The sequence below is a fragment of the Solanum stenotomum genome, chromosome 9 (genome assembly GCF_019186545.1).
Source record: "Solanum stenotomum isolate F172 chromosome 9, ASM1918654v1, whole genome shotgun sequence".
Classification (NCBI taxonomy): Eukaryota; Viridiplantae; Streptophyta; class Magnoliopsida; order Solanales; family Solanaceae; genus Solanum; species Solanum stenotomum.
This window is the reverse complement of record NC_064290.1, coordinates 9,502,556-9,522,409: the sequence shown is the minus strand read 5'-3', so window position 1 is coordinate 9,522,409 and position 19,854 is coordinate 9,502,556. Positions and strand designations below refer to the sequence as shown.

At 30.1% G+C, this 19,854-nt stretch overlaps 1 protein-coding gene across 1 annotated transcript; it reads right to left on the bottom strand.

Moving 5' to 3' along the window:
* Nucleotides 1-1,844: 1,844 nt before the first annotated feature.
* Nucleotides 1,845-2,768, bottom strand: LOC125875902 (chitin elicitor receptor kinase 1-like). Its single transcript, XM_049556965.1, has one exon. The coding sequence runs from the start codon at nt 2,680-2,682 to the stop codon at nt 1,978-1,980; it is 705 nt and encodes a 234-aa protein (XP_049412922.1). The 5' UTR covers nt 2,683-2,768; the 3' UTR covers nt 1,845-1,977.
* Nucleotides 2,769-19,854: the final 17,086 nt, after the last annotated feature.

The following is a 19,854-nucleotide window of genomic DNA, read 5'->3' as shown; positions in this document are numbered from 1 at the left end:
ATAAGAAACTCGTAAAATTGATATAACTTAATAACTATGATCACGTTAAAGAGATATGAAAAGAAACTCGTTGAATTGAAATAACTCAATTAATAATTAGGATCACGTTAAAGAGATATGAATAGCCACCATTTGTATTTTATGACAAAAGAGGCTTATAAGAGCATCCTTCACTTCTAATCTTAAAGTTATGGGTTTAAGTCACTAAAAAGATAAAAAAGATGAAAGCTACTATGAAAAGACAAAAAAAAAAATTAATATATTTTATCAGTCTAATTATATTTTATATGTATATAACTAGAATCACATTAAAGAGATATGAATAACAACGGATTCTTCGCAAAAATCTAAATTTAGGCAAAGAGAGTTTGTATGCTACAACTCCAACCATTTCAATTGAATATTGTGTTGAGAAAAAAAGAAGAAGAGAAAAAGTAAAGAAAATAAAACAAGCTTTGAGTAGGTCGACCCAACTAGAAACGTGAGGAGAATGAGATAAGGAGATAAAAACTTTAAAAAATATATTAAAATGTTTTTTCTTAGATTTTCTAGGTACTTTTGAATATTTAGAGTTTGTTTGACATTGCCATTAAAAACTTTTTAAAAATAGTTTTTCAAATAAGTGTTTTTTAAAAAAAAAACAATTTGTGTTTGGCTAATTCATTTGAAAAGTGTTTTTTTAAGTCTTAATGATATCAGTACAACACATGATACTGATTTAGTATCAGTTAAGCGAAATTATCAGTCTTAATGATATCAATACAATATATGATATCAGTTAAGTGAAAATTATCAGTCTTAATGAATGAGGGGTATGTACTGTAATTATTTATGAGAGAATGGATAATTTAAGAATTACTTTGGATTTGGGTATGAACTTGTAATTATTTGAATTTTATGGCCAATTTATGTAGTTTTTCCTAAAATTAATTGTGTATTTAGGTAAGTATATTTTACACAAATCTCATAGTGTTAAGACATAATTACATTCTATCCCTATTCTTTTCCAAATTACAAAAATCCCTTAAATTTGGTGGAATCTGGATACATCCCAAAACGTGACGATACATCACGTCCCGATTTCGGATACATCCCTCAACGTCTTGATACATCGTGTCTTGATTTTAGATACATCATTCAACATCCCGATACATCGCGTAAAGTGATGTGTCCGATCGATACATCGCGTAAAGTGATGTATCTGGCAAATACATCGCGTAAAGTAACGTCTCAATACATTGTGTATGTCCCGATACATCGTAAAGTGATGTATTTGAACAATACATTGCGTAAAGTGATGTATCTGACCGATACATCGCTTAAAGTAGGAATTTTTGTAATTTTTTCAAATGGTAGAAATTTTTTAGATATTTAGGTAATTTTTCCTAAAATTATTGAGATTAAGCAAGTCAAATTGGACGGGTCATGACTGAACTCGTTTTTAGCCCATTTGAGCCCAAAATAAACTTAGACGGATGATAACCCCAACTTGATTTTTATTTCAACTCATTCTCTCATTTCAACCCAACCTATTCATTTGACATCCTTACATGCACCCCATAAGAAATTTACGCCCAAACTTAGATGAACGCCACAAAAATATCAAAGATTTACGCCTTATAAGACTTTTACTATCATCACCGTCACCATTCACTCCCAGCCCCACAATGCCTCGGTGGGTTTTTGCTACGCCTTGTCCCGCCTTTGAAAACACATCCAATCTTGTTGACTATCATAACAATAGCACCTACTATAGGTCTCTAAGTCTTTGTTTAGCACCTATATTTGACCAAAGGCGCCCTCAGCAATGCGAATAATCTATATCTAATAAAATGATAAGTTCGTGTATGATGCATATTATATCATGTAGAATTAGTATAGTTACTTATTCAATTTCATATAAATTTAGATGTTTAATTACGCACCTTCAAAGTAATAAGAATATAAACACTAGCTAAGCAAAGTTAAAAAGCACGCTTATGTATTATCCGAAAGAAATAAAGCAAAAGAGCATGACCACCAACCTCTTCCCGGAATATAGATGATCCCTTCTCCGGCACTGAATTTAGCATCCATATCTGGATTATACCTTCGTATTAACTCAGCACTCACATTCGTCGTCGCCGCCACATACGTCAAGTTCTCCTCTGATCTCAAAGGATACGTCACAAAAACCCCAAAATCTTCAGAAACATCTCTATCTCCACAAGAACAATTCACTACAACACTCAAATTCACACCAGTCGGAATATTATTCTCCGGGTATCTACTATTAAACCTCCTCAACAAATCAACACTCGTCAAATCAGAGTAATTCGACGCAATTATACTATACGTATCCCCTGAATTAGCCTCATATTGAAAATCATGACCTAAAAAATCGCCGTCCTCCAAGCAATCACAGCGAAAAGGTATGTTAATTCTAGTTCCGGCGATTACACTGTCTAGATTTGGGATGGTGTCTCTGGTGTTGTAATCCATGATTTCTTGTCTAGTTTCGATATTGAATAAATTTGCGATGTAAGTGAGATCTGTTCCTCGCCATACGTAGAATGAAGCTAATGCTAAATCGCAACCTCTGTTGCATTGAGAGTTAGCTGGTAATGGAGCAGAGGATAAGTAAATTAGTATAAAGAAAAGGGATAAGTTCAACATAAAGTTTTTTGGGTTGGATTCAAACATGGAAAAAATTCTGAAATGTGTATTTGGGAAATTTTGATACTTGCAAGAATTTGTTTTTTTTGGGAGATTTTTTAGATGGGTATTTGATAAAGTTGGAATGAAAATAGTAAAATAATGAATGATTTAATTGGTATATAGTATTGCTTTTGACATTCTAGATATTATACTGCTCATATGAAATATTATTTGACCGGTAGAACTTTGGATAAAAGTTTGTATTATGGTATTGTTGAATATAATGAATTTTATGTTTGAAAAATGACTATAGTTAATAATAAGAATAAATTAGAACTAGATGATAAATTATCTCTTGATTTTTTTAATTTGAATAAGTAAATTAGAATTTACTTTTTAAATCACTGAATGATGTGATACATGAGATAAATTGTTTCTCCCGTAACTATAGGTCTCGCATTCGAATTTTGGATATGAAAAATTTCTTTGAAAGGAAGCTTTTCTCTTAATGGGCCCCTACGTTGTGCGAAATCAAAATAGTCAGACTCTAAGTTTATTTTTAATAATATAATGGACAAATAAAAATAGGTTAATAAAGTAAAAAGGAAAAATCTATTTTTTAGTAGAGTACATTATTTTCAATTTTGATTTTTTAGTTGTGGAAAATAATAAAAGAATTACGTCATCAACACACATGTCACGGAGGTTAATGAAAACATCAACATAACCAATTATGATTGTCTTTCATTCTTAATCAGAAATTTTGGGTTTGAGTTGCCTTAATTTTGAGTTGCCTTTGTTAAGGATCGTTTTACCTTCTTCTTGACATGAATTTGAATTTTGCCAGGCTTCAATGTAGATAATGTTACCCGATATTAAAAAAAAAAAAAAAAAGAGAGCACCAACATGACAGTCTTCTATGGTGGCTTTTTTCCATTTCTGTTCAAATTCTGATTCTATATATAGCGGCCGTCGTAACGTTTAGTATTTGCAATTCTAAACCGTTGGATTGATAGAAATTTGAGTCGAAGCCCTTGATCACTCCACCAAAGTCAAATTTTACTACTTGTAGTACTAATAAATTTCGTTATTTTCTGATATTACATTTGAGGAAAATTATTTTTTGCCTCGTGTGATTATGTTAGTTGGATTTGCTCTCCTTCCGTTGTTCAATAAAAATGCATAAAAACTTATGAAATTATTATAACTTTACTCCGGTATTTAGAACTCTTATTTCTTATGTCATAGTTATAACTATTACAAGAAAAACAGTATCCTATGACTTCGAAAGAAGCAAAGAAATAATGAAAAAAAAAAAAAACAAGAAAAAGGGTATAATTAACTTACTCAAAATCTACTATATAACATATTAATTAACTTCTATTAATCCTTTTTTGACTCCATGACATGTGAATGTTGGCATGAGAAGTTTGTTGGACAAAATCAAATTTTGTTCTTTATATTTGTCTTTTTTTAATCTCATTTGGATAATAATTCTGGCATGTAAAAGAACTATTTTTACAAAATCAAATATAGTGAGAATTGATCTTCTAAACAATTTACAAATTGTAGAGATTTTTATTTTTATGCCTAAGAAATTTGAAAAGGTTATTTTTTCTGTTCATAGTGGTCAAGAGATCTTAATTGCTTTTAAAATAAAATAAAAACTTATATTCATGAGCACATCAACACACATGATAAAGTGTTTCTATTAGACATTTTCAACTCAAATTTTAGAAAAACTTTTGTGCGTACTCTCAAACGTTCATTACGTAAATAACTTAATCACTTGAGATATATATGTCATGAGCTTTCTTAACTATTTACATTAGTCTTAATAAGTTGTAAAATCGGGCACGTAGCTGCTTGTGATCTCAATGGCGAAGAATAACAACTCGTTGAAATCAACCGCAGTGGTATTCGGAGCCCTAGCATTTGGGTGGCTGGCGATTGAGCTTGCTTTCAAACCGTGGCTTGATAAGGCCCGAGCCTCCATTGATAAGTCTGACCCATCTCATGACCCCGACGATGACACAACCGATCAAAGCTCAGAAGCTGGCAAGTCTCATGTGGATGTTGATCCTCCCCAAAAAAACAACTAATTTAAGAGTTTGGTTTGATATTTATTTGGGTTCTAAACCCCAAAATCCAAATATATATGCTTGAATTTTACTTGGTAATAAATAATCTATGAATGTTAATTTCTGTTTTTCTTCAGTTTCTAGCCATCAAATTATGACCCTGTATTTTATTTTATTATTTTGTTGGTTAAAGTGAAAGAAAAAAAAAAAATAAGTTGTAAAATCTTGACTTTGTTTCAATTGAGTTTGATGTGTATAATTAAATACCTTACTCAAACAATTAAACTAATATACGAAAGGTGCTTATTTTCCCTTTTTTTGTTAGTTTTTTACTGAGCTACTGTTCATGTAATTTACAAAATACACCCTCTAAATATCTTGAATGGCATATTTACTTTTATTTTCATATCTCCAAATCAAGGAGTTAGTCCACTTAACTTTAATAAATAATATTTTTAAGAATATTTAGAAATTAAAGTTGAAAAGAATCAAGCATAGGTCTTTAAATTTACTCCATTTGTCAAGCCCTTGTATTTAATTATTTATTTCATTTATTGATTTGTCTCATAAAAGGACTACTTTTCAAAGTCCTCTAATTTGAATTTTCAGTTTTGACGAGTCTAGGATGTTGTCTTTTTGTTGAATTCACATTTCACGTGTTCAACTTTTCACAAAATGGAAAATGCCTAATACTCCCTTAGCTCATTTTTATTTGTTATATTTGGAAGGCAAAAGGGTCTGATGGATCCTTGTACTTATATGAGTTTATATTGTGAACCCTTCTACTTACCCATTTGTCATCTGGAGCCCTGAACCCATCTTCACTCAACATTTTAAACACGTTTTCTGACTTGGCGTCCTATTTGCAGACACAACAAGGGGTGTGTGATACACACACCTGAGGAGCGTGAAATCTGGTTAAAAGGGTCTAATAGCCACATTATGGTTTTATAAAGTCATCTTCTTCCCTATTTGCATTTAACACCATTATTAGACAAATTTGAGCTTTTTCTTGCCTCTTTTTCGATCTTCTTTCTCCAAATTTCTTCTCCATCTTTTTTCATCGTTATACTCCTCTTTTATTTCTATGCATTTCCAGTTAATTCTTTGTGTCATTTTGTGGTTGATCCTATTGTAGTTTTCTACATCATCATGAAAGTTGCTTTTCTTAGAATCCTATAATCTAATAGAAATCATGAAACATGTTATTGAAAGCATAACAAATAGAATCCCCAAAAAATTTCAAAAAATCAGTATAATTGATTAAAAACCTAAAAGTTAAACAAAGACATAAATAGAAGATGAAATCTAGACTAAACAACATACAAATACGAAAATAAGTTACAAAATTTACATAGATAAATTAAAAATCAAACAAAACCAACAAAAATACTCAAACAATTTTGTGGGAATGAAGAAAAAAAATGAGGAAAAAAAGTGGGTATATATAGCCACACACAGATATTGGTCTAGGACGACTTTGACACACTGTACACTCAAGTGGTGAACCTCTCTTCTTTGATTTGGATGAAAACAAAGACGGATTGCCTTGATTGCTGCTGGTGTTTTTTCTTCAATGAAAAGAGTAGAAGAGGTTGAAAAAAAAGTGTAAGGAAGATGAACGAGAAATGAAATGAGATTGTGGGGGAAAGTGGTGGGTTTGGTGGCAAAAGGCAAATAAAAATTAGAAATATATTAATTAAATATAATAAAAATGTCAAGATGACATGAAGTGGTATATATATACACGTGTCATTTTATAATTATTTTTAAAATTGCGTGTCAGGCGTTTGTGGTACACGCACAACTAAAGGGTAAAAAAGGTGTTTAAAATGTTGAGTTTAGATGGGTTCAGGGGTCCAGATGACAAATGGGTAAGTAGAAGGGTTCACAATACAAACTCATACAAGTACAAGGGTCTACCAGACCATTTTGCCTATTTGGAATAGAAATATCGATGAAGAAAAATAATTATTGACATAATTATTTTATCACATTATCCTGATTAATTGAGGTTTAGTATTAGATCTTGAAAATGATTTGGAGAATAAATAATTAGTGCTACAGCCTACAAGTAAAACATGGGGAAAAAATAATCTTGATATATTAAAAGTCGCAAGTAAAAGTAAAATTCTATTTTGAATGATAGACAAGTAAAAGTGAACGGAAAATTAACTTGTTTGGCCAGAATTAGGAGATGAAAAGTGTTCATTTGAAAAAAGTAAAGTGTTTGATCAAATTTTTGAAAGAAAATAAGTGTTTCAGGACTTTGTCTCTGCATTATAATTAGTTTAATTTGAGCTTTATATGAACACAACGAAGAATTATCATATCAAAATGAATGCATTTAAAAGGGGGGGAAAGTGTTAAATAATATTGTGATATATTAATATAATAATTGTTTGCTTCATATATTCAAATTTAGAGTTAGACTTTTCAGAGCCCAACTTCATACCTAAATATGTCTGAAGTTGGGCTTCATGCAAATTAAAATGAGAAAATTATACGAAATAGCAAACTATTAATTCAAATTAAATATTATAGTCATAGTTTCTTTTATTTGTAATTTGCAGTAAACATTCCATGTTTTTTGCCATCCCATTTGTATACCTAAATATACAAATAGACCAAAATATACAAATGCAAGACCCATTTGTTTACCGAAATATACAAATGCAGGACCCATTTGTATATCGAAATATACAAATAAACCAAAATATACAAATGCAGGACCTATTTGTATACCAAAATATATAAATGCAGGACCCATTTGTATACCTAAATATACAAATAGACTCAAATACATATTTTTTATGTATATATATACTGAAATATACAGATTTATAGTCATAACAAACATAAAATTTGCTATGGAGCGCAATTATACAAACTATAGCTATAACATACAAATATGATTTTTATGTTTGCTAAACCTAAAATTTACTCAATTAAAATTCAAAATCAGACTTAAGAATCTGAAATTAAACTAGTTCAAACTTTACACATTTGAGTCTACAATCAGTAACTTGGTAGTAATTATTAGTTTCGTTTCCGAATTATTGACAGCTTTAAAATTACATTTTTAATTAGCTGGCCAAATTTAGATACACCTTCGATCTGCCACACGACATAGCAAATCGTCACAAACTCCTATAAAAGCATGAAACTCTTAATTATAAAAAGTCAACAAAAAGTATTAAAACACCCTTTAAACTTGATTTTTTTTTTGTGTCGAGTGAAGTTGAAAAAATCATGATAGGTGAATAAGCTATGACTATAGTATGACGAAATTTCGAACTTCTACGTGCGAAACTCTAGCACCATATAAGTTTTAAATTTTTCTTGAGTTAAGGATAAAAAACACGCTTAGACTATCCAGTTTTTTGAGTTTCATATCTGAACTATTAAGAGAATAAGTTTTCTACCTGAACTATCACTCACTAATTAGTGTAACACACCTCAACTAATTTATGATGATGCATGACCACTCTCTCTTTTGTTTAAAAATTCGATCATGTGAAAAATAATTTTACTATGAAAAATCTAAGCAAATTAATATTAGGTTAAACTTATGGTTAAATGTTAAAACTATCAACGTATAAATTAATTTATTTCAACGGTGACATTCACCATATTCTTTTCCACCTTTTTAGCCTTGGTCTCGTCTCTATCGTGGCATCAATATCTTTGACTTGAAAGGGGAGAGTTTAGGGTAATCTTAAAGAAGTCAATTAAAATATACTAAATAAATTAATGTGTCGGCAGATAGAGTTGTTATATATGCCAAGTGAACAAAGATTTTTTGGACAAACGCACCTAAAAACATTTCTAGACAAATATTTGACCTAGTCAACGTCTGAGTGTGTTTTGCTAATAACCATTGAGTGATAGTTTGAATAGAAAACTCGCACTTTCAATGATTCATATATGCAAGTGAACCCAATAAAGTGGGATAATTTAAATATTCTTTTGATCCTTAACTCGATTTTCTTTGTTTGAAAGTCCAACACGATATATTGAAATTTCTAAGTTTTCTTGTTTGATGGAGTACTATTAATTAACTTTTAGTATCGATTCATCCGTTACGATTTTAAACTATTGTGGTAAGTTTTCAAGAGAATAAATTACTAAAAGCATAGTTTTTACAATTCAAACATTATCATCACAAGTTTGAATTGTAATTATATTCTTTTGTTATTCTTTATAGTTGAGCGGTCGTTGTTTCTTGATAATTATTGGAAAATTAATTAGGAAAAAAGAAGAAACTTTCTTTTGATTTTATTTCTGCCACGAAACTCATATGGACACCGTCAGTTATTTCATAGTAATTTATCTAGTTTTATGGAATAATTGGCGGTGTTTATCAGTGTTTTATTTATTTAAATAACTATTTTTTGTTACGATTCAAATTTATACCTTAGCTGAGACATGACACCTGAAATAAGCTAAAATATATTCTTAACATAAAACTAAATTGTGCGAGTCAATAGATTCATGAGACTACATTACTAATGTCTGAATAAAGTCTCTACTACTTAGAATGAAAATATAAATTTGTCGGGACATGACCCACATCTAACTCAAAATCAAAGATAACATAACAAAAGTCTAGAATTCTAAATTATAGAGTTCAAATGAGGAGGGCTCACCAAATACTAACTGAAAATATTACAACCTCACTAATCACGAGTCTTAGTACGAGCGCCAAATCTACATCATAAAAGGATGAAGCGCAAGAAAGGTATTCATCAGTACGAGGAATGTAATGAGTACATAAGGAACACTAACATAATCATATTAAAAGGCATATGTAGGAACATTGGAATAAGGTTTCCAAAATCATAAACATAAAAAAAAGAATTGCAAAGCAAACAGTCGGAGTTAATCATTTAAACCTCCATTCAAAGCATGTATGAGGATGAGTCTAATCCAATAGTTTTACATGAACATATCCATAACATAGCATACTTAAAATGAACCATATAGACTTAAAAACATATCATAAAAATGCATAATTAGGGGTTCTTATAACCGACACACGTCATTTGAGCTCAAGAGACGCCCAACTTATAATCCAGTTGGATGGGTTGCCCTATATCTTTCCAGAGTATTGAATCATATCTTATCATATGTGGATCCAGTAATCTGAGTCTCTCAGGGCCATAAGGTCAACCGACAAAGCGGTAAAATATAATTTTACGATGGTGTGTAATTATGAGACTTGAATTTTCTAAACCCACTTCCTCTCGGTACTAAATAATCCTCCTAAAACAACATATATAGTATACAATGTTCATAGGTATGAAAATCGCTTATCATCTTGAATCTTATATGAGGCTAAGCTCAAAAGTCATATCTTAAAATATATGTATTTAGGTTGTAATTCATATCAAGCTTGTTTTTTGTGCTTAAAAGTCATAAGGATTTGAATGACCATAAAAATCATGTTAAATCGGTACCATAAGATTTCAAAATCAAAAACTAGAGCATATATATCCTTTATACTAACAGACATACACGTGTCATAATCTTATCCACCGACCTGACATCGGATCGATGGATAAGATTGCGCCATGTGTCCCTATTTAGTCTTCCGTTAGAGTGAAGGGCTCTAGTTTTTGGACGGCAGGGGCACCAATGTCCCAAAAGTATGACGGAGGGTATCTGCATACCATTTACGATAGTTCAGGGGTATATTTGTCCTTTTTCCCTTTATTTTATTAGAGTTAAATTATATGAACTTTGACCAATATTTGACATATATCTATATTTTTTCATCATATTGATATGAGAAAATTGCATCTTATAGTAATTTTCCTATCATTTTTAAACATCTAAGTTAATAATTTTTAAAATATTAAATTGATTTAAGCTAATTTAATTTTAAAAATTAGTTAAATTGACTCTCGAGAAGTAAACATGATAACTAATATGAATCGATGGAGGGAGTACTAGCATTTTGAGTTCGTCAACATAATTTCAGGATAATTAACAAGTTCAACGATGGTAATTATTGTGTGTTATTACTAATAAATTCACTTTGAGATGCTATTCACCAAAATAAATTTCTTAAGAGGGTATGAATACTTTGGTTGAAATGAGCAAATGTATATACCTAATACACATGATGTTTGGATCAAACTACTTAATTTAACCATGATTAATTAACTATATATGAGGTGAGAATGTTCATGAATTAACAACTATATAATTAGCTAATAATAGTCTATATAAGAACATGTATCATATATTTATTGAATTATTATAGGGAAAAGGGTCAAATATGCCCCTAAACTATTCGAAAAGGTCTAGATATATCCCCGTTTAAAGTTTGGCTCACTCGTGCCCTCGCCGTCCAACTTTTCGTCTAGATATGCCCTTATGGGCGTTAAATGCCAAATGGAATTGCCACGTCATTTTTGCATTACCACATGACATTTATATTAAAGGGAAAAGGGTCAAATATACCCCTAAACTATTCGAAAAGGTCTAGATATACCCCCCTTTTAAATAAACAACCCGACCCGTTTTCAACAAAAAAATTTCGGTAAATCCTGAAAATGAGTAATTGACTAATAAAAAATAGGAAAAATATGAAAAAAAAAAAATTAACGCCAAAAATTCACAAATAAATATAGTAACCTTAAATTCAACAATTTCAACAATTTTTTAAAATTTTTATTTTTTTCGATAAATCACGAAAATGAGTAATTGATTAATAAAAAAATATGAAAATGACTTTATGCTGAATTTTTAGATTATATTTTTCATATTTTTTATTAATCAATTACTCATTTTCGGGATTTATCGAAAAAAAATAAAAATTTAAAAAAATTATTGAAATTGTTGAATTTAAGGTTACTATATTTATTTGTGAATTTTTGGCGTTAATTTTATTTTATTTTTTAAAATTTTTCCTATTTTTCATTAGTCAATTACTCATTTTCGGGATTTACCGAAAAAAATTGTTGAAACCGGGTCGAATAGTTTATTTAAAAGGGGGGTATATCTAGACCTTTTCGAATAGTTTAGGGGTATATTTGACCATTTTCCCTTTAATATAAATGTCACGTGGTAATGTAAAAATGACGTGGCAATTCCATTTGGCATTTAACGCCCATAAGGGCATATCTAGACGAAAAGTTGGACGGCGAGAGCACGAGTGAGCCAAACTTTAAACGGGGGTATATCTAGACCTTTTCAAATAGTTTAGAGGCATATTTGACCCTTTTCCCATTACTATATCACATATTTATTGAATTATTGTAAAACAAACACAAATATATATCATATGTAAAAGCATGTATCATTAAATGTCAATTGAAATTTTATGGCTAGATCCATGTCAAATGTATTGACCTAAAGGCAAAAGGTCACTTGTGTACTTAACCTTTTAAACAACACAATTCAATTATTTGAACTTATAATTTAAATTATAATTTCTTCGATTCAAAAATTAAGAATCTAAACTAAATTTTTATATCCAATCTGAATGATCCGAACACCAATCCCTAGCTGAATAACAATTTCAAGGGTTCCCATTGACCGACCCATACAATATTTTTATTCTAATTAATTACAAGTCTTCCACCTTATTGATGGTTCTTGTCCTACTAATTTCCACAAAATCAAATAACCTATGATATTAATATACACTAATGAGTGCGTCGGCATTTGACTTTGACCACTTTATGACTAAAATGCCCTCAACGCGTATATCACCAACTTATATTAAATATTCTTAAGAAAAATGATTACCATATGAAAATGAAAGTTAAGATGATATTTACGTTTTTTAAGCAATTAAAGTGACATTACAAAACCTTCACTTCCCCTCAAAGTTTCCGAAAGCGCCAAAGTTTTTCCCACTCACAAAATGTCACCGTCCCATTAAATAGTAATCTCATTCTCAACGGGTCAATATGGATTGTGATGCAGTAATGAGATTACTTCATCTTTAATTGAATGTTTCAGATTTAAATTCTGATTATCAGATAAATTATGTTGGGAGTGTCATCCTCAAATAAGTCTTATAGCGCGTGGTCTGAATTTTATCGTAGCTCCAATAGAGACTTCGAACAGTGAATGAAAAAAAAAATATCTCACTCTCAACTGTCACCCCAAAAAGGGGTGGGGGTGGGAGGAACACCGTCATTCTAAATAGTTACTCCCGTACAAAATTATTTATCAAGTATTTATTTATCTAAGCTATCCATATTAATTATATTTTAACTCTTAGATTCAACTAATAATACTCTATAATTACTTAATAACAAGAGTAAAACTAACATATATAAATCTTTTTTATTTACTTAAATTGATGAGAGAAAAAAATATTTTTTAGTTTTGGGACGAAGTGGTGCAAGAAAGGTGAAGACGGGTGTGTCTACTTTTAAGAATTAATTAAGATTCATGTTTGGGCGATTAATTTTAGAGGTCATTACCTTATTAGAAGATAGGTAGAGAAGTATCTCGAGGACGAGTGATTGGTGTTCATAGATCTACACAAAGCATATGAGAAAGTCGTCAAGAAGGTTCTTTTGAGGTGTTTGGAGGCTGAATGTGTTCTGAATTGTAACTTACAATAGAGTGATTAAGGATGTGTATGATAGTTCTAAGACTCACGTTAGGGTAATGGGGGTGATTCAAATCACTTTCCAATCGTGATGGGGTTGCATCAGAAATATCATTCTTTTAGCCTATTTTTATTTGCATTTGAGATGGATTTACTGATATGAAACATAGTTATCTACATGATGATAGTTAGACCGACTACATTATAATACCATTTATATAAGCAATTTTGAAAAATAAATTTATAATATTACAAAGGAAAAGTAAGGTTAGGGGTAGATTTATTATAAAAAAGACAGGGTGAAAAATAAAATATGATCGTTAATAAATAAATCAGGGCACTATGATATAAAAACAAGTTAAGCAAGCTATAAAAGGAAACGGAGAGTGTGTTTTGAGGCACATGGAGAACCACGGCTGATCCATTTGAATAATAATAAAAAAGAACATTTATAAAAATTCAAAATTTTTATTTTTCATAAATAAATTAATAACAAGATCAATTGTGTGGCCAACATGAATTGTGAGAGGTATTGCTAATTAAAATTTTCAAATTTAAGTTTTTAAAAATAAAATAAATCTTATTCAAAATATGACTTCAAATTTAATTGAATTCTTAATATAACGAGTGAGAAACGAAAAGAAAAGGGCTAGCCGTACGTGTGAAAACTCAATGTCAAAACACTTATGAAGGCACGGAATTTTATGTATTTAATCAATCTTATTTTTTGGACCAACCTTGGCCATATATATAATCCACCAAATTCCAACTTTTTTCTACATACTTTAACTCAACAACATTCTTTAACCATGAATAGTCTCTTTCATTTCATTTTCTTCCTCTTCCTCCTCCTCCTACTCCTCTCCACCACCATCACCACCGCCGCCATCTGGCAACCACCACCGGCCCCATTTCCCCATCCATACGTATCGTCTATGAGAAAACAACAACTTAATTTTCAACCTCAGGCGAGTGCACCAACAATTGCTAGAGATTTTGAGTCCGACATGAGGAGAGTTCCTACCGGCCCAAATCCTCTCCATAACAAGAAAAGAAAGACTTGAAAATAACGTATTGTGATGAGTGAGAGCTTAGTACGCCAGTTGTTGTTTTATTTCTTGTTTGGTGGGGACTAATGTATTGTTCCGTTAGAGGTATAGTAATCTTAATTTTTATTCATTAGTTTTCGTTTGTATTCTATTAATTGGTGATTCAAAATTTAATTTCATTCACCAATTTCAATTTTTGTACAAATTATTATAGAAAGGTTATTTTTAGTAATAATTTGTTTTAATTCCATAACTTTTTAGTTTTCTTGTCCGTTAGTTTATGTATATTTTTTTTTATTTTTCTTTTAAGCCTATACTGAGCTATATGTGATTAAGCTTATGTAGATTTTTCAAGAGGAAGGAAAATCTTGGACTTTAATTTGTTACGATTTTAATAATTTAATATTGCTAAAATAGATTTGTTTGGTCATTCTCAATACTTTGTTGCTTCTCTCTTAGCTACAAGTCTCAGGTTCAACCCCAGAATATGAAAAAAAAAATTTATTAGAAAATGTTAATTTGTTATTAGTCACCGTTCATATGTAGTTTCTTCGATGTCTTTACAACAAATGAAAGCACTCTCAAAATATGCTTCATTAAACTTAAAGGTTCGCTAGCTTTCTTTTCTATCTCGTATGAGAAGTAAGTCACTAAATTTTTTTTATGGATTGAGCTTTTTAGTCTTGATTTGAAAATCTTGACAATTGAATTTGCATAGTTCTTAGTCATCGTTCGAAGAAAAACTATTAAATTTGACCATTTCTATCAAGGTGGTAGGTCAGAACGAATTCCTTTGCTTTAGGGCAGAAATAGTATAATAATTAAGAGACTTATCTTTAAACAATAAATTTCAATGGCAAAAAATCAACAATCCTGTACCACCCAAATTGAAGTGGTACAAATTTAAAATGAGTACACTTTTGAAGTCGAAAGAAAGAAAAACAAAAGTCTCACTAGTATTAGGCTATTAGCTATCGTAATTTTATACGTGCACTAAGGTTCATCGCATATATGAATATAATATGATAAGTCCTTTTCAAAGAAGACAAACTAAAAGGAAAAAAACACTTTTTTTTGTTAAAAAAAATTCCTTTTTCGTTATTTTCCATCCAACGCAAAATAGAAAAAACTAGCTAGGACAATTATTACATTATGAACTACTCCATTCCTTATATATTAGTTGATCTCCTTTTTAAATGCATATTAAGAAATCATAAATAAGAAGGTAATTTTACTAATTCACCCCTTAAAAACTTGTTGAGAATTTTACAAACAAATGCGAACAGTTTCAAAAAGAAATAATCACAACGATAATATAGGAAAAAATTGATTAATATTTTCTTAATTTAGTAAGATGAACAACTAATATGAGACGGAGAAAATATCCGTAAGAAAATTAATCCAAATACCAAATTGATGCTAAACAAATAAATACGAAAAAGGTGAATTGATTATTTACTATTAGGTGAAATTATTGGTTGAACGAATTTTGAATAAAAATGATTAATTAAGAAAGGACAAGAAAGAATTAATGAAATATAAAGTATGAATGGTATAAATTTAAGGAAGTGTACAGATCCCAGTGTATATCATGAATATGATGGACCCAAAATTTAAATAATTTTTTTGCAAATATTATAGTCATATTATTAATATCATACAACTACCCAGCACTTAATAGCAATAGCCTTTCATTAATTCATACAGAGAATGTACAGTATAGACCTAGCTGGATAGTGCCTTTAACCAAATGTTGTTTTTCTTTGGAACAATAAATCATTTTATATTACATATATACCCTCACCCTTTTCTTCCCAGATTACTTCCTTCGTCCTATATTAGTCGATCATCTTTTATTTTGCACGTTACTTAATAAAATCATAAATAAGAAGATAATTTTACTAATTCATTCCTTCAAAAATTTCTTGAGAATTTTACAAACAAATATGAACACTTTCAAAAAGAATTAATTGCAAGAATAATACAGAAAAAAATTATTTAATACTTTCTTGATTTAGTAAGGTAGATAACTAATATAAGATAATTATATTTAGTATAATAATCAACTAATATAGGACGGGGAGTATCATTAAGAGTCTTTTGGAAAATCACATTGTAATTAATATTGATGTAATTACTGGGATTGTAATGATGCAGTTTATTGAGACTTTTTTTTAAGGTAATATAATTTTGAAAATGAACTAAAGATAACATACTTTCTACCTAAGGAGATTAAAACACACATTTCAGTTAGTTAAGTTAATTATGTTTAGTCGATGAGAATTTATCAATTAATGAGGAAATAAAAATGCTATAATTTTTAAGTGATCAATAACATTAATATATTTTGTGTACAAATCTTGTCTCTATCTTGTAAAGATAAAGAGGTTGTTTTCAATAGATTCTTGGCTTAAAATAAAACATTTTTTAGCAGTTTGAAAAAGGAAATATAGAAATGAGATCGTAGTAATAACAACAATATAATGTGAAATGGAGTGTACACAATATACAATGGAAATAATAGTAATAACACAAAATAATGTGATAACCAAAGCACAAAAAAACATATGTGATAAATGAAGAACAAGAAACTATGAGAATAGTGATAATACTACTAGCTAGTAACAAAGAAGGGCCAAGTATGACCACCAAGCCTATCCCGCAAGAGGATGAAAAAACTCTCAATTCTCAACTAATCTTCTACCCTAATTCGCAACCTCTAAATCCTCCTATTTAAGGTCATATTCTTAGTAAGCTCAAGATGTATTATGTCTTGTCTAATCATCTCCCATAATATTTCTTCAACCCTACATCTACCTCTCCTAATATTCGCCCATTGTTAACCTCCCACACCTCCTCAATGAGATATCTACACTTTTCCTCTTCACATGATTAAACCATATAGTAACACTTCCCTCATCTTTTCAATCACATAGGTCTATTCTAAATCTCTTTACTTTCAATATTATCTCTCTTAGCAAGCACATACATTTACCTCAACATCTTCATCTCCACAACTTTCAATTCATTGAACATGTGAGGTCTTGGCTGGCCAATACTCTATCTTATACGACATAGTCGATCTAACCATTAATATGTAGAATTTATCTTTAAATTTTGATGGTACCTTTTATCATACAAGACTCCAGAGGCGAGTCTCTATTTTCCGTCTTATACCAAATGATGTATGACATCATCGTCGATCTCCCCAATGAATACTATATTTAAATCCCTTGGAACTTTATCGTAAATCTTATATTGGTCGATAAATACTATATATAAATCCTTTTTTCTAACCCTACACTCTCTAGCAGTCGATCTCTTCACAAGGTGAATGACTTTTTGTGGTATAGATCTTTGCAACATAAATTTGAACTGATTCTCAAAAATAGATACACCCCTCCCCACCTTCATCCTATCACCCTCTCTCAGACTTTCACAGCGTGACTTAACAGTTTAATGCCTCTATACTTGTTGCAATTCTGATTATCATTTTTGTTCTTGTACAACAAAATCATTGCACTACACCTCCATTCTTCAAACATCTTATTGTCCTAAAAATAATATTACCTCCATTTTATATTATATGATGTACTTTAACTTGACACTAAATTTAAAATGAAAAGTAGATCATATATATAAATTAAGGTAGAAGGAATATTAAAACAACTCAATCATCCCCTTCAAGCCTACCATGCCTATAACTTTTTAAGTGATCAAATTATGTAAAAATTTCTTAATTGCTCTGTCAGGAATTCTTTTCCATACTGATTTGGTAACAATCTGCTTTGGTAGAGTGTGTATACATAGATGGGAAGAGAATAGTGTGTGAGTAGGACAAGCAGAAATTAAAGGTGCAAGTTAACTGCCCCACTTTGATAGTAATAACTTTTGTGGAAGCAATTATAAGAGGATTGAACAAAGAGATTTGTAATGATATCAAATTCAATTTAAGCCACTTTACTGCATTGTCAGACTCACATACACTAAAATAGTACTACCTCACAATTGGAAACTCTCGCCCATACGAACATGACCAAGAAGTCGGGGATACAGTAAACCTCCTGTTATAAAAGTGATTTTCTGAGATTGAAAGGAGAAAAAAGTACGTTTAGAGTGATTTATTTTATATGTTTTTAAGTTAAAATAGTTTTGATGATTGAAATGGTTTAATAAACTTTTGTACTTGTATAACTTTTTATTCGGTAACTTTCAACTTAACCTTTTGTCTCCTGAATCTTTAAATCCAAAGAAACTCATCACTTTAAACCCTTCTGAATAAGTAAAAGCGAATTTTATTTTTTTTAATAAAATAACATGAGTACATCTCAATTTAAGATGACTTTGTCAGTTCAAATATTTTCTGAAAAGTGAAAGTTTAAATTGAATAAATTACTTTCGATTTATATTTTGAAACTTAATTCAATGAAAGTATCACAAAAGTATTAAATTAATTTGTACTTAAAAAGACAAAGTTCGTACATAGGTAGGTTGTGCACTAATAGCTATCACGAACTGCCTTGGGCGGTGCCTTAATTAATCGTACATAAAATTATATCGAGTGACAAAGTCAGAAATTTTATCAAGAAATATACATCATTTGAGCCCCTTTAACCGTTATTAATCATAAGGTGGCTCCACTACTGAGACGCTCTGATGTAATTAAGCAAATGAGTAGGAAATTAAATGATATGTATAAGAAGACCTAACTATAGGGCTGGGAATAAATATCAAAAAATCAAATTGGATCGAATTAATTCGATTCATCAATTTGGGTAAAAAATAATTCACACGTTCAATTCGATGTTTGATTTAAAGATGGCAATTTTTAAATGCACCAAAAAATCAAGATTTTGGTAAAAAGGTTTTTTTTAAAAAGAATGTAAATTCCATCACTTACTTATACTTGGACCCAAAACTTTTCATGGCCCAAACCACATTTGTTGGCTGCTGCAGTAGTGCTCGTTTTAAATATGCTTGTTCCTGTTTGTATATTGGCTGCTGCCTGGGGCGGAGCTAGAAGGTGAGCTATGGATTTGATCGAATTCAGTAATTTTAGATCAAATTTCATATTTATCTTTAAAATTTATTGAATATGTATAAATTATTAATTTAGAATTCAATAACTTTAAAAATAAAATAAAATTAAGAATTCATAAGCTTCAAATCTTGACTCGTGTTTTCTTGCCTGCATGTGTTGTGGCCAACACATTTTGCAGCTCATACACGAAGGGTGTGTTTGGTATGAAGGAAAATATTTTCCATTTTCCAATTTTCTCATGTTTGGTTGGATAAAATGTTTTGGAAAATATTTTTCAAATCAACTCATTTTCCTCAAATTCAAGGAAAATGACTTTCCTTCAAAAAGTAAGGAAAACATTTTCCAAAACTTTCCTCCAACTTCAATACAATTTTTTTTGTTGAAAAATAAATTTAAAGTTTTTTTTAAAACATATTTCTCAACTTCAATTTTTCTATTTTTTTACCCTACCGTTACCCCGATCCTCCCCCC

What these genes read in the sequence shown, in the direction of transcription:
- LOC125875902 (XM_049556965.1), bottom strand. Translation starts at nt 2,682, where the DNA reads ATGTTTGAATCCAACCCAAAAAACTTTATGTTGAACTTATCCCTTTTC.